The sequence below is a fragment of the Diospyros lotus genome, chromosome 1 (assembly GCF_014633365.1).
Source record: "Diospyros lotus cultivar Yz01 chromosome 1, ASM1463336v1, whole genome shotgun sequence".
Taxonomy (NCBI): domain Eukaryota; kingdom Viridiplantae; phylum Streptophyta; class Magnoliopsida; order Ericales; family Ebenaceae; genus Diospyros; species Diospyros lotus.
Genome location: NC_068338.1, coordinates 38,982,176 through 38,997,251, shown reverse-complemented (window position 1 = coordinate 38,997,251; position 15,076 = coordinate 38,982,176). Strand labels below are relative to the sequence as shown.

At 35.6% G+C, this 15,076-nt stretch overlaps 2 protein-coding genes across 4 annotated transcripts in view; one reads left to right on the top strand and one right to left on the bottom strand.

The window, feature by feature from the left end:
• Nucleotides 1–1,938: 1,938 nt before the first annotated feature.
• Nucleotides 1,939–15,076, bottom strand: part of LOC127801825 (polyol transporter 5-like) — a 77,880-nt gene continuing 64,742 nt past the window's right edge. Inside the window, exons 2-4 of the mRNA XM_052337264.1 lie at nt 3,993–4,377; nt 3,448–3,810; nt 1,939–3,339 (exon numbers count right to left, since the gene is read on the bottom strand). Of these exons, the coding sequence (XP_052193224.1) occupies nt 2,258–3,339; nt 3,448–3,810; nt 3,993–4,146 (1,599 nt within the window). The 5' untranslated portion in view covers nt 4,147–4,377 and the 3' untranslated portion in view covers nt 1,939–2,257. The remainder of the gene's footprint in view (nt 3,340–3,447; nt 3,811–3,992; nt 4,378–15,076) is intronic.
• LOC127801850 (uncharacterized) overlaps nt 11,922–15,076 on the top strand; it is a 74,791-nt gene continuing 71,636 nt past the window's right edge. Inside the window, exons 1-2 of one of the 3 annotated variants that reach the window (XM_052337337.1) lie at nt 12,884–13,077; nt 13,221–13,278. In XM_052337337.1, coding sequence (XP_052193297.1) covers nt 13,033–13,077; nt 13,221–13,278 — 103 coding nt within the window. In that variant the 5' untranslated portion in view covers nt 12,884–13,032. Of the gene's footprint in view, nt 12,337–12,882; nt 13,078–13,220; nt 13,279–15,076 lie in introns of those variants that run through there. The other 2 variants (XM_052337327.1, XM_052337344.1) reach the window with 2 other exon arrangements.

The window sequence follows — 15,076 nt, the reverse complement described above, 5'->3', positions numbered from 1 at the left end:
AAGTGATGTGGTATATGTTGCTCCGCTATCCAAAATCCAAGACTTAAAGACTACATAATTGATTGAGGTAGTAAAAAAGTTGGACAAACCTATAGCATTTGCAAAAGCATTACTATTACCGTTTGCATTTTGTCTATAGGCATCCAACTCATCCCACAAGCCCTTGAGTTTAATTAGTATAATATGCTGAGATAGTCATGGTTTATTGAGATAGTGATGTCAAGGGCTTTTGAATATTCTGGTATATTGCACGTGCATTCTATTGAGATCGAAAATTGATCTTTAAAATCCTCCCAAACTTGAAAAGTTGTTTTACCATGAATAACGCCTTTTGCCAAATCTAGTTCCATAGAATGTGGAAGCCACGATAAAATCATATATTGTTGCATTGATTCCATAAGGCAAACTCGACTGATTGCTCTGTCTCTGAAGGGGGTTTGATGGAGCCCTGAATGAACCCTATCTTGTTTTTTGCAGTAAGGGCATCATGTATCATGGATTTGCTCCATGATTGATAATTGGCTCCTTTTAACTAATTTGTTGGAACAAGCATGATTCCTGGATTATCAAAATGATGAACAAGTATGGACTTGAAAATCCATACTGGTTGTTGAGGATGTTTATGGAGATTGAGTACTAGTTTTAGTGATTTGATCTTCATGCTCTAATACCATGTTGAAAAACGAAGAAGATCAAATTGAATGTAAAGAATTTGATGAAAAGCTATGAAAAAAATATTTTTACTGTATTATATATTTTCTTTACAATTGATCACCTATATATATATACAAGAGATTCTAGACTAATTATCTTAAATCTCATCTATTACAATAAATCAAGAATATTAACGGGTTAAAAATGGAAAAATTATATTACAACATAAGGAAAGAAATATATTAAGAAAAAGGGAAAATAATAATAATAATATGTTGTTGGAACTTCGTTAAAAATTTCCCATCAAAATGGCATGGGTTCAAAACAAATAATTTTTATTGAAATGAGATTAAGAGATATGTAAGCCTTTAAAGTCAGGGATAATTGCAGGTAAGACTTATTCAAAACTTGGTGATAACATTAATTTTTTATTAAATTAAATTTAATGTCACATTTAAAAATTTTATTTAAATCAAATTTAAATTAAGAGTGTTATAGATATAAGTTAGGAGAGGAGGGAAAGTTATAGAATCTAGAAACAATATAAATAAAGAAAAAAAATGATGTTAGAGACTAATATTATATTTATTAATTAAGATATAGATAAAAAAATTAAATATAAAAAGTATTCTAATTAAAATTATTTTTTATTATATTTGTTACATTTATTTTAAAAAAATTATGTAACTTTTTATCTTAAATTTTTTAGATAAATTTATATCTCTATTATTTAGATAAATTATTTAAATTTTATAAATAAATTATTTTAATATAATTTTATATTAATCATCTTACTAAACACTACTTAAAAAAAATGACAAAATAGGTTCCTGCATCTGAGATGGTCCCAATAATAGGTTTTTGTAAAGTGATAAAAAATTTAGTTAGGGGGAAGGAATCGTTTACAGTGCTTCGGGTGCTAGGGTTTTTGGTTTTTGATGCGACCTCATGAATAATGATGATGACGATGATAATAATAATAATAATAATAAAGCACATCTCAAATCCAAAGTCACGATCCATGTCGGCGGAAAAGGCCAAAGCATACCAATTCCCAAAATGCTGGGGAAGATGCCAATCTTTTTCCCATTTGCATAACCCACGTCATGCTTCAAAGTTCAAAGTTCAGAGAGCGAATCCAGTGTATCTCGGTTTTGTTTATATATGGCCCATGCCTATGCCTATGCCTATGAATGTATGTATGATAACAACAGAGAGATTGAAGCCTAGTTATCCATTATAACAATAATAATAATGTCCTAATTAAACCAAAGCTTCATAAAGTACATAAGCCAGCCAGCCAGCCCCAACCGAGATGTCTAGCAATTTGCATGTCATTCATCAAGACTTTGGCGTTTAATAATTACCACTAGTTCTGTCCTTTTTCAACACATATATATATTGGGAGCCCATCTCTTGCTTTTTCAAGTCCTATATATCACATTGACATTGCTAAATTCTCAGAAGGCCAGGATATGGGAGCTCAAACAGATAGCTGCAGCAGTAGCACAGCAATCCTCCAAATGACTTTATTGCCCTTCGTAATTGCCAAACTAAATTAAAAAAACTACCCCTCACAATACAAAAACCTAATATGTACTAATCAGCCATTAGTGGTTCCCATTTGGATATGGCCGTTACCGGTACCATCGCCGCCAACTCTCCTGTTCTTCTCCAGTTCCCTGGCGGTGGATCGCCACTTAAAGAAGGATCCGAACAGGTGCTGCATCTCCTCGAGGGTTTTGCCTTGTGTTTCTGGAAGCAGCGTATAAAAGAAAATCCAACCAATTATGGCCACTCCCATGAAGAGAAAGAAGACCCCACCGATCGTGACCGCCTTGTAGAGCGAGATGAACGTCATCGAGATCACACCACTCATCACGCGGTTCACGGCCACCCCAATGCTAGTCCCTTGTGCTCGCAACCGCAGCGGAAAAATCTCCGAGTTGTAGACCCACGTAATGGGCCCCAACCCGATCGAGAACGTCGCCACATAGGCTAGCACCATGACGATCGCCAGGGCGACGGCCCACGGCACCTTCTTTGAGGAATGGTCAATGACCGTCAACGCTACTCCGAGGGTGGCGACGGAGGCAATCATTCCCCCCACGCTGCTTAGGAGCAACGGTCTTCGCCCGACCCGATCCACCAAAAACGTGGCCACCAGGATGAATACGGTCTTCACGAATCCGACGGCTATTGTGGCGAGTAGCTTGTCAGTGTCATCGTTTATACCAGCTTTCTCGAATATCTTCGGGCTATACAACACAACGGCATCAATGCCGGAGGTTTGTTGGAAGAAATGGATTCCGACGCCGCATATGAGGATGTGTCGAACAGCGGGAGTCGGGTGGAGGAGGAGCTCCTTCCAGACGGCATCCTTGTGGCTCCGTTTCGGCACCTTAACGACGTCGTCGTTCCACTCTGGCGGGATCCCAGCGGCTTCCTTGATATCGCCTAGCCGGAGCTGAGCCTCCTCTTTAGAGTCGGACGTCTTGTCGAGAACTTTCCTGGCATCACCAAGCCGGCCTTTTAGGACCAGCCACCGAGGGGATTCCGGCATGGCTAAAACACCCACGGCCAAGAACACCGCTGGAATAGCTCCGACGCCGAGCATGAACCGCCACCCCAAGTTTAACCGAAGCTTTGAGAATCCATAGTTCGAAACATAACCCAACAATATACCTAAAACGATTGAGAACACAATGTTAAAACAAAGCAGAGATTCAAAATAATGAATTTTGTATTATTTCGAATAAATATCATTAAGAATTTGAACTCAAAAGAACGTACCGGCGTTGATGAAAACTTCAGGGAAGGAGGTGAGAAAGCCGCGGGAGGAGGCGGGGGAGACCTCAGCGGTGTAGACGGGGGCAATCATGAGAGCATAACCGACGCCGATGCCAGCAACGAAGCGACCAACCATGAGGAATGCATAGTTGGTGGCGAAGCCCATGAGAAGGGCTCCTATGAAGAAGATTGCGGAGGCAAGAACGATGGTGTAGCGACGACCAATCCAATCGGAAGTCCGACCGGCGGCGGCTGAGCCGAAAAGGGAGTAGACGTTGAGGATTCCCATCAAGATCTCGAGCTTGAGATCCGAGATCTTGAGATCACGTTGGATGTAGATTCCTGCTCCGCTCATAACACCAATATCTGCACGTCATGATGACCCATTAAAACTTTGGTTACCATTTTCTCGGAAAATTAAAGAACTGGAAAGAAAACACTTGTCGATTCGGTAAAAATAAAAAAAAGATAGGCCTCAAAAAGGAGAACACAAAGGCACGTTTGTGATTAGTCAATTGTGTGTATGAAATGAAATTAAAGAAACTCACCGTAACCCAGCAAGATGGAAGTCATGGATGCCAAAAAAGCACAAGCAAAGGCGAACTTGTTCCGCTTCGGCTTCTGCGGAGGTGCCAAGGCCGGCGGAATGTCCATCGGAGGCTGGCCGGAAACTCCAATGTTCTGGGTCTTCCGGTCACCCATCCCTCAGGCAGAGAGAAAGAAAGAGAAGCAACTAAATATATATATATATGCACGTGTGGGTGCGCGGGTCAATTGGAGATTCAATCAATTAGACATGATGGGAGAAAAGCTGCTGTTTGGGGGTTAAGGAAATTAAAGATGCTGGATTGATGCAAAGTAGTTATGTTTCTGAGAAGCCAGGATGGGTTTGGAGCTTACTTAAGTAGGCTGAGCCCTGACCCTGAGGCTTACCTCATCACTCTCCCAGATGATGCTTTATATTATGGGCCACTGGGTAAATATCTGCCTTCTCCATCGGCTACTTACGGATAAGATTGAAAATTTTCCCAAGCAAAGACTCCCTTTTTTATCCTGAAATCTTCTTCTTCTTAGCAATTTTAAGTATTTCTACGGTCATAAAACACTAAAACTGAGCAGCCTTCTTCTTCTTCCGCCTTTCTTCAGATAACAAAAAAAAAAAAAAAAAAAATAGAATGTCATCATCAACATATCATCATCATTATTATTATTATTATTATCGAGATTTGAGACTCGTTTTTTATGGATTAAAAGTAACTTCACTCTTGCTATATTTGGGTTTGATTTTTACTATGAAATCCTAATTTTAAAATTAAGTTAGAAAGAGTATCAAAAATTTATCCTTGGAATTATGGATAGAAACCCAACAAAAAAAAAAAAAAAAGAATCTAAATACTATTAGCCTATTACAAAAATTTTAAATAGATTTTTTTCCAAATTAATGTGGGTACTCAATGAATGAAAATATCTATGAAATGGTGGGAGAGACTGTTATTTTCATAATATATTTTTGATATTGTCGGCCTGTGAATTGGTTGTGTAGTTGGTTGGCGCAAGAGAACACTAATTTAACTAGTTAAACAAATATAAAGATAATCTCCATCAGAGTGAATTGAAGGTAAGAAAGTCGTCAAAGTTACATATGATAATCATTTCACTTTAAAACCACTTTGATAAGTGGACTTTGTTGTTCAATCTTCTTACGCAAGTTCGCTTTCACATTGCTGCCAATGGCAGCCAACCATCTTTTATTTTTATTATTATTGCAAATTATTTCATTAGATAATAGGCAATAAAATTTGCAGGAACAATTATAATATACAATTATATTTATATATATTTTTCTCTAATTTCTGTATGTTTGAATTATTATAAAAATAACATAATATAGAGATTGGTGACAACGAGATAAAATAATCTCAATCTTACAAAAATATAATCTCAAATTAACTAATGTTTATATCAAAGTTGGAATAGTAGCGAGTGAGATTGTCGTATGGAATTATAATCAATAAGAATGAGCGGCGTGGCTTTGCAACGGACAAGCATTTGCGCGTAAGTCGTTTGCGGTGGCAATGGCATGCCAAGGAAGGCCTGCCTTGGACTAATGTGAAGCAAGTAATTTACGTAACACTTACAACTTTTTTCGCACAAGGAACGTACAGCGCGACAGTTATCCATGTAATGGCCGACATATTTCAACGGGACACATAATAATCTCCTACATCTACGAGTGCGGTTTTTGTTTATCCAGGGTGACTTTATTTGAGAGTAAAAGATCATTTTGAACTTCCCTCTCTACTCACTCTTTTTCTCTCATTCCTTCCACCGCTAACTTGCCAACCACTGTCTCACTGTCGTGTTGCCTCACCTTGTCGTTGTTTGGTGACCTGCCACCTCGCCTCACCGTTTCTCTCTCTTCTCTCTCTTTCCTCTTGTCGCTCTGTCTCACCGCCTTGTCTCGTGGCACAAGGTGAGGCAGCGATGCAGTGGTTGGCGAGTTTGTTGCCTCGCATTGTCGATCATTGTTGCTTACCATCTTGCCTCACCAAGGCAAAGATGCAGCGGTTGGTGAGTTAGTGGCGAGAGGGGAGAGGGGAAAGAAAAATGAGGTGATGGATATGGAGAAAGACCAAAATGATGCTTTACCTTAGGATAATGTCATTCCAGAGTGAACAAAATCACACTCTACATCCATCACGAGACTTTGTATTAAATCATTTTTTATTTAAGCGGAGGCCTAGAGAGATGAAATACTATAATATAATTAAAATCAATTAATTATAAACTAAGGGCACACGTATTGTCCTTTTTACGTACATTAATCAGTGTTCAAATGTTTTCGGAATAAATTTATATACAATTTTTTATATATTTATTTAATATATATCGTCTCTAGATTATTATATTTGTATAATAATTTAGTTATAATTAAAAAGCATCTTACTGAAATATTGACATTAGTATAATAATTAAACCCACACCTAAAACTATTTCCAATTCGTCGCTATTTCCCTCGATAAGCTAAATTTTTAGAAAGAGGGATGATCGCTACCTACTCTAACGCAACTCGTTATATCCTATATATTGCTCGTGCATCCAAATAGTGAATGATAAAATCCTCGTCTTTTTTGGCTTAGTTTGGTGTCCATAGCATCTCTCACTATCCCTTCCCACAAGAGTCACTGCCATGACAGGCATCATCGTCGTCATGAGCAAATTAAGCACGAAACCCCATTGGAGAGGACGAAGAGGCATCACCATTATTGTCAAAACACGTTGCAATCGATTTGTCGTTGACTGATGACATCACCCACGATCGGAGAAGACAAAGAGTTGTCATCGCCTAGGGCTAGAGAAAACAAATAAGGATGGTAGGCCTTTGATTTCTACAATTGCAGTTATTAATTTCAATTGTGGTTGTTTGATAAATCCGATCAGTCACAACGGATATTGAATGAAAATAGAGTTTCGGTCATTTATGGAGACAATTGGATTATGGCTGGGTTGTAATTGTGTTTTTCAATTTCAATTGTGTTTGTGTTTTTTTTTTTTTTTTATTTGTGTTTTTTTAGCATATTTGGGCTAGTGGTGTATTGTGTTTAATTTGAATATTAATTTAGCATATTTAGGCTATTGGTGTATTATTTTTGTGTATAATTTGAATTGATTTAGCATATTTGGATTATTGATGTATTATTTTTGTATCTAAATTGAATTGATTTGTATTTTAGTCTCCGTGGCCCTTGTTTTTGGCGACTGTTTTGGAAAACGCCACCGATGAACAGAACAAGTGGGATATTATTGTTAGATTATACTAATGAGAACTGAGAAGCGAAGACAAGAAAAGAAGAGAAGCGAAGACAAGGGAGAACAATAATGACCCGACACCATTGCTGTTGAATTTTCTGAGATATTGATTTATTTTGATTCCCTTCCCTCCCCATCTCTCTTTAATTATTAGGGAAAGAACTTTGAAGACACAAAGAGACAGACAGAGAGGGGGGGGGGGGGAGGGATTGGCATCCAGCATGACATGAGCATGGGCACGGAGGAGTTGTTACGTTGAAGAAGACAGAATGTATGTAAATATACCCCAATGGGGAGGGATTGGCATCGAACCTAAATATACCCCAATCGAAAGGAAATAACCCCAACCCGAGAATGAATACCAACGGTCACTCGTTTTCTCCTCTGTGACTATCTCTATCACTCTCTCTCTTTTTTCTTGTCCCCTTAAAAAACCACCCCTATAAACACTGTATGTAAATAATCATCGAAGAACCAGATAGCATTTCACGAAAATAAGGATAAACTCCCTAGGTATTTGAAAGAGATGAGATAAAGGTGAGAAAAAAAAGAGAGAACAAACCTATATTTGAATGACTTGGACGACCAAGTCTTCAACATCTTCAAATAAACTAGATCAAATAAGATGAATAATGAACTAATAGGCTAAATAAAGATAAGGAGAATAATGAACTTTAGAAAGGGGAGTTAATGGGCTTAGATCAAAATGAGTTGGGTATAGTTCTTATTTGAGCAACTAGGTCATGTTTGTTTTTCTTAAAAAAAATAAGATAAACTTACTTGAACAATCTTCTTATTGAGTTTTCTATAAGTGGATTTGGACATTTTTTTAAGCCTATTAATGCTGATTCGAAATCTATGATAGTTTTATATTTACCCGATGTTATTATCATTGCCTTTAACTTATTATTAGTAAGATCGTCTCAATTAACGTGTAATTTTGTTTAAATATATATATATATATATTTTTTGTCGTATTTGCCATTAAAGATTTACGGGAAGGAGAGATGGAGTTGATGTGCAACAATAACAAAGCATCAACCGTTCGGATGTCAAATGCAATGCATCCAACCTTATCTTCCAATTCTCTCTTAAAATTGTTTCTTGCTTGTTTCGTCTCTTCAACTTAATTTAATTTAGTTCTCAGCTGTGATTTTTAGATCCCTTTAATATTGGGTTTAGGGCGGTTGAACCTGAATTAAACCACCACCACATACACACACACACATACAGATGTTAAAGTGGGTTTGGTGTTCTCTGTGAGGAAGATGTAACTATCTATCCATCATCTCTCTTCAAGCATTGTTGTCCCAACTTACTGCCACGGTTCAAACCTGCCCCAGCCCCCCTCCTCGCCTATCGGCCATCGGCTAATCATCGCCTTTGCTGCAGTGCATATATGCAGTACAAAGAAATAAAATATTAAAAGATTAAAGGTAGGCACCTCAAGTCCACGTCACTTTAGTTTAAATCTCGATAATTAGGTCTACCCGTTTGATCCAACAGGGCCGGACCGTATGTTAGGCCCATGAGGCGGGTGCCTCAAGGCCCATAATTTTGTCGATTTTGGAGGGGGCCACAATTTTTTTGCTGCTACTCGGGCCCAGTTTCTTCCGCCTGTTCTTGCTCTTCCTGTTACAATTCTCCCTTCACTCTCATTCTTTTCCAAAAGCACTGATTTTGTAAAATTTGGTCGTCCGATCTTATATTTGACCACATTTTCATTATAAAAATAGCCCCAGTTTATAAGAAAGTAAGTCTTTTAGTTTTATTAACTTTATTTTCAATATAGATCAATGATATATATATGTATATACGTGCAGTTAAATTTGACTAAAAGTTTAAGTTTAGATCTATGGAAATTCGACTGTTGGATTTTCTTGATTTTTTGGTATGTTGGTTGATGGGGATAAGAGTGTCAGGTACCTACCTCTAATTATTGGAAACCATCGTCCATGGCTGCCGGTGGCGACTGCTAGTGTGTTCTGTAGTTCTAACCAAAAATTAAAAATCAGATATGTGAAAATTCAGTTGTTAAATCTGTCCTATTTTTATGTATATTAACTATTTTGACTTAATGTTTCTAATGACAGGCTTTGATCATAGAAATATCTAACCGGCAGTAGTCATTGGGCCGCCGATTGTCACTGATGGCGACAATAATAACTGGTTTAGGCTTTTTTTTTTTAGATGAGTTTGAACTAATTATGGCAGTCTTTATGTCGGTGCCCTAATTTGCTAAGATTGAAAATTTTTGTTTTAATTTTTGTGTTAATAGTATATATGTTTCTTTTAAGTGAATGAGATTTCTTGATTTTTTTTTTAATTTGTAAATTGTTCTTGATTATTAATGAATTTTTATCTTTTTTTTTTTTATAGTTTTTAGAATTTAAAAATTAAATTTAACATATTATTACTTAAGTGTGCCGTGTATTATCATAATATTTTTTCGTTTTGTTAGGTTTAACCAATAGTCGCAAATTATGTCTCCTAAACATGTCTAGAACTCAAAAAAAAAAAAAAAATTGAAAATAGAGGTAAGAATCATTAATTCAATGTCAAGTCGATGATATGTTTAAATACTTTAATAACAACAAAAATTTTTGGTGAAACTTAGATGAAACTTTGGTGAAATAACAAAAATTTTGGAATGACAATGCCAAGAAATTTCGAGGGGGCCATTTTTACATTTTGACTCAAGGTCTCAAAATCTCATATACGACACTAATGATCCAACTCAACTTATACAAGTATATACACTACAACAAAAAATACTTATTGAGACATTCTTTTTAGGGAATTTTTAAAAAAAGTGTCTTATAAAATATTATTTTAAGGCACAATTTAAAAAAGTGTTTTAATAAAATAATTCTAATGAGACATACCGATGTAGTGCCCTAATAGAAAAATTTAATAGAGCTGAATTTTTGAAGTCTCCTAATAAAATAATTCTTATAAGACATTTTGATGAAGTGCCCTAATAGAAAAATCTAATAAGGCATAATTTTTTAAATGTCCCAATAAAATAATTTTAATGAGATACTTTGATGAAGTGTTTTAGCAGAAAAATCTAATAAAGCAGAATTTTTGAAGTGACCTATTAAAATAATTCTAATAAAACATTTTCGTGAAGTTTCCTAATAGAGTTAATTTATTATAAAATTAATATGCGCACATGTATTAATGAGAAAGCTTTCAAATTAAGTGGTCACACACGCACATGAGGAAGGAAAGGTCCAGGGTTCAAGTCAATGGGAAAGTGAGCACATAACGTTAGAGTTGTTTTCAACTTGTCACGCGATCGTTTCATGAGGCGTCAAGTGGTCATGTGCGGAGAGAAAGCCTTGCAAGAAAAATCAAGCGGGAAAAGGGCATCATGTGTCGCGAAAAGAGAGATCGTGTGGAAAGGAATGTCTTACGGCCTCAAGACAATTAGAACCACATTTGTTTTTGAAGCATTTTTAAATATCATTATATGTTTAAATTTACAGTTATTTTTAAGACATTTTTAAATGTCGCTACATGTCAAATTAAGAGAGATATCTTAATGGATTTATATAACATTTATAAGCGTTTCAATAAGCTTTTGAGACATAATTACATGCTATACTTTTATTAGCATCCTAATAACTAAAATACCTCAATAAACTACATATTGAGGTATTTTTAAATGTCTCTCAATCTTAAAATTGTTGTAGTGACAAGTCAATTTAAAAGTTGATGCCAAATCATATATTATTTTCTAAGTGGATACCAAACCATTATTACCCATCTTTATTAAGAAAAATTATATTAACAACACATAACTTAATTGCATATATATTAAAAAAATCGATTGAATACACTTAATACTACACCAACCAACCATGAGACAAGTACTGCCGTTAGGATCTGTTAAATCATATAAATATTTATATGAGTTATACAGTTTATAAACTTTTTATTAGAACAAGTTGATTAATAAGTTATTAAAATATTTAAATAAAAGAACTTGATTCAATCAAAAAGGTATCAATAAAAGAGAACAAGTTTTTAAAGAAGATATTTAAAAACATTAGGGTGACGTCTTTTTGCATGGATTTTTTAATATTATAAAATAAGATGTTTGGAGATTACTTATTTGAACTAACTTTGTATAATAAAGATTAAAATTAAAATGTATGGTTTACCATTCTACAACTGCAAGAATAAGACGGAGGAAGAAGGAAGGACGGTGGAGAAAGGCGTTTGTGAGAGACCCACAAGCTTTAAATTCTAACTTATAAAAGAGTTTGAAAGTGGCACTCAAACACACTACACATATTACTTAGTCCAATGCACGTGCCTTTGAATTTTATTTTCTAGCTCTCTACCTGTGTGACTGTGAGACACTGACACTGACAACCCTCACCACCACCACCACCACCGCCACCTCAATCCAAATCTTTTGAGTATTTGGTTTGAAACAAAGAAGCCACGGCGCATTCAAGGCACGAAAGCTACTTCCTACCAAATAGATTCAACAAATTATTTGAAAGATTCGACTATGGTTTACATTCATCTGCCCCACCCCATTTGAAAGTTCTTCCTTTTCTTATTTTAAATTTAAAATTAAAACAACAAACAAGACCGAATAAACCAAATTCATCAGGATTAAGATATATTTTTTTAAGAAATTTTATTCGATTAAACTTGAATTCGAGCTTATTTATTCAAAATTTTATCAGGTTCAAACCCAGCATATTTATATTAAACATTCTTTAAATTAGTCTTTTTACTTAGCTCTACATCTAAAACTTCAATTCAAGTTTGTTTATGTAAAATATATATAAAATTTAGAGTGTAGTTAAATTTTAAATAATATAATAAATATGACCAAAAAAAAAATATCAATTATGATGTATAAAAAGAACACATAATTTCAAGATAAACCACAAAGAAGTCTAAATTTGGATACTTAATTAAAACAAGCTAAATGTTCTCAAACTCAACCTCATCTCATTTGCTGGACGAGCTTTAAAGTTGGGATGATAAAAAGCATGCGGTGGGAACGGAAGTTGGAAGGGCAAAATTAGGCGTATTTTGGGTGGTTTTGGAAGGAAGGTGTGAGGGTGGTGGGGACAGTGGGAGCGGTCTACGTTGGTTGCTGTGGACTTGGCTCTCTTCTTCAGTGGCCACATGCTGAAACTCACTCTGGCCCACCAAACTTTGTCTATTAATGTGACATTTCATCGTCGATATTGACCCCAACCTGCTTCTTCTTGTCCACTTTCCCATGTTAACTCCCATAAAATATTAATTAATTGAAATATCTGGTTATTTACAAAATACTCCTAGTTTGTGAATTTAGCTAATTATATTAAAAATGGGTGAATCAAAATTTCTAAATTTCTTTTTGTGAATGGATAGGCATGAAGATGATTGGTGTAGTGAGTTATGGATTAGTGTCTTATTGTTGTTTGGGCCTTGAAATTAAAAAAGGAAGAAGATGAAAAGATAACAAATGGGCCCAGAGGCCCACTTTAGTTCTCCAGCCCAGTCTGTGTTCTCGCGGCTTCAGAAGATTACTACTAGTTTGTTTAACCAGGGCCCATGTCAAACTAGTTAAGTCATTGTAGAAGTTCTCTTTGATCGGTTTGAGCCCAAATCAAAATCTGCATCTCTGCGCCCAAACCAAACAAATATTAGTTCACAGCCCAACTCGTGGTTCTCTGCTGCTGCATCACACTCAACAGTGTTCGCTTCCATTTGAGAATCGCCTCGGCGAGAAAGGGGGACGCCGCTGATCGGAGAACATAAATGAAGCTGCCGCCTCCATCTGAACCTTCGCGGCCTCTTCACTCCGTAAGATTTCATGGCGTTTTCCTATATATAATTATTATTTCTGATATATAGAACTGAAGAAATTCATTGATCAAGGTTTTCCTCCCATTCTGCACATTTTTGTAGATCGTATTCATATGAAGTTTGTGTTGTGTTGTTTCTAGGTTTTTGTTAAAGGTGGAGAAGTGAAAGATGCTGAGGGAGAGCCAGTGATAATCGGAGGTATGGTTTTGGATATTCACGCCACCCAAGCTCAAGGCAGTGGCCAGATCTGACTAGTTTTTGGCATTTTAAGGTACTTTTGAGTGTTGTTTCGGGCCAAGAAGGGTACCAATGTGATCAACCGGAGAAGGGCTTTTAAGAGCCGTAAAAAAATTCAAAATTGGAGCATCACTAGCGACCAGAGTAAGATAGAAGACGATCGGGGCGTAGCTGTCACACGCCAACCGATTTTTCAGACTACATGCTAGCGTGTGGGTGGGCATGCCAGGTCAGTTTTTTTGAAATTTTTTTATTTATTTTCAGAATATTATTTTATAATTTATGGTTTAGAAAAATTGAAAAAAATACTCAAGTATGTATTTATTTGGGAATTTTTTTTTGAAGAAAAGAGGAGGAAAAATATGAGAAAATTATGAAAAATAGATTATTGAAAATTTTGAAATAAATGTGATGGCCAAGGGTTATTGAGGTGTTAAGATTTGATCAAGAGTGTGGTTATTAGATCTCAACACGTAAATCAAGATCACCGCAAATTTTGAAGTTTCAGTGATAAATTGCTTTTAAAGGTGAGTGGTCCTATTAATTTAAATGTAGATTTCATGCGAAATGATATGATTTGAAAATAGTGCAACCCTGCACCGGTTTTATGTAAATAATTTTATCATGTTGTCATGTCTAACGTCCCATCTTTCCAAGGCATTATGTTTATATATATTAGGATTATATATATATATATACGAATCATGTTAAAATCCTCAACATATCTTATAAGAATAACACTCTCAAAATAGAACTAAGAAAATGATATAATACTTAAACATAAATAGAAACAAGATTAGAATCTTAAGAAGTCTCGAAAGTCATAACAAATATAAGTTCATACATATTATTTGCCCATAATATTACAATAACAGTTAAAAACCATACGACAATAGGTACAAATTAAATACAAAGCCATATGATACATGATCCTGGCCTTGTCATAGGACCCACAAAACCTCCATCATACTCATGCCTCGATCACCCTTTGTCTTTCTAGCCATTAGTCTCGTCTGGAACGTGGAATATTCCAAGGGACAGATGTCCAACATTAGAAGATGAATCTTTTAAGAGAGGGTTAAGATAATCATGAATGAATAATGCATGGACATAAACAAATATATGTCATAGTGTAACTTTCCTGACCCACCAGCCTGACACAGAACCTGTAACGACCCGTTAGTGGGTCTAGGTGTTATGGGTATTTTAGTTTGCACATTAGAGTTGTTGTCTTTATTAATTAATTGTTAAGAATATTATATGAGTTGGTAATGGGGATAAATTAATGAAAATAATATTTGGTGTGAAAAAGTCTCAAAGTTGTGGGCTAAATGGGTTTGGGCCTTATTTGAATTAGACCATTGATAAATAATTAAATCTTAAGTGTAAATGAATTGGGTTGAACCCAAATCTCAAGAAAAGTCCATTGGGCCTTAATTGGATTGGGCCATATATTTTGACTTGGGCTTAGGCTATATATTTTGACTTGGGCTTGGGCCATGGGCATAGAGAATGGTATCTTAATTAAAAAGAAAAAAAGATTAAGAGAATGGTAAAATGACCAAAATGGGTAAGAAATATATGAATTGTGTGTATTAGTACGAGGGGCAAATTAGGAAAAATGAAAAGGGAGATGGATTGGAAGGAGTTGGGAGACAAGTTTCCCACATTTTTCCTTCCTTTTCTTTCTTCTTACTTTCTTGTTCCCTTCTTCTTCTCCCTCTCCCGATTGTCTCTTCTTCCTCCATTGTTCTTCTTC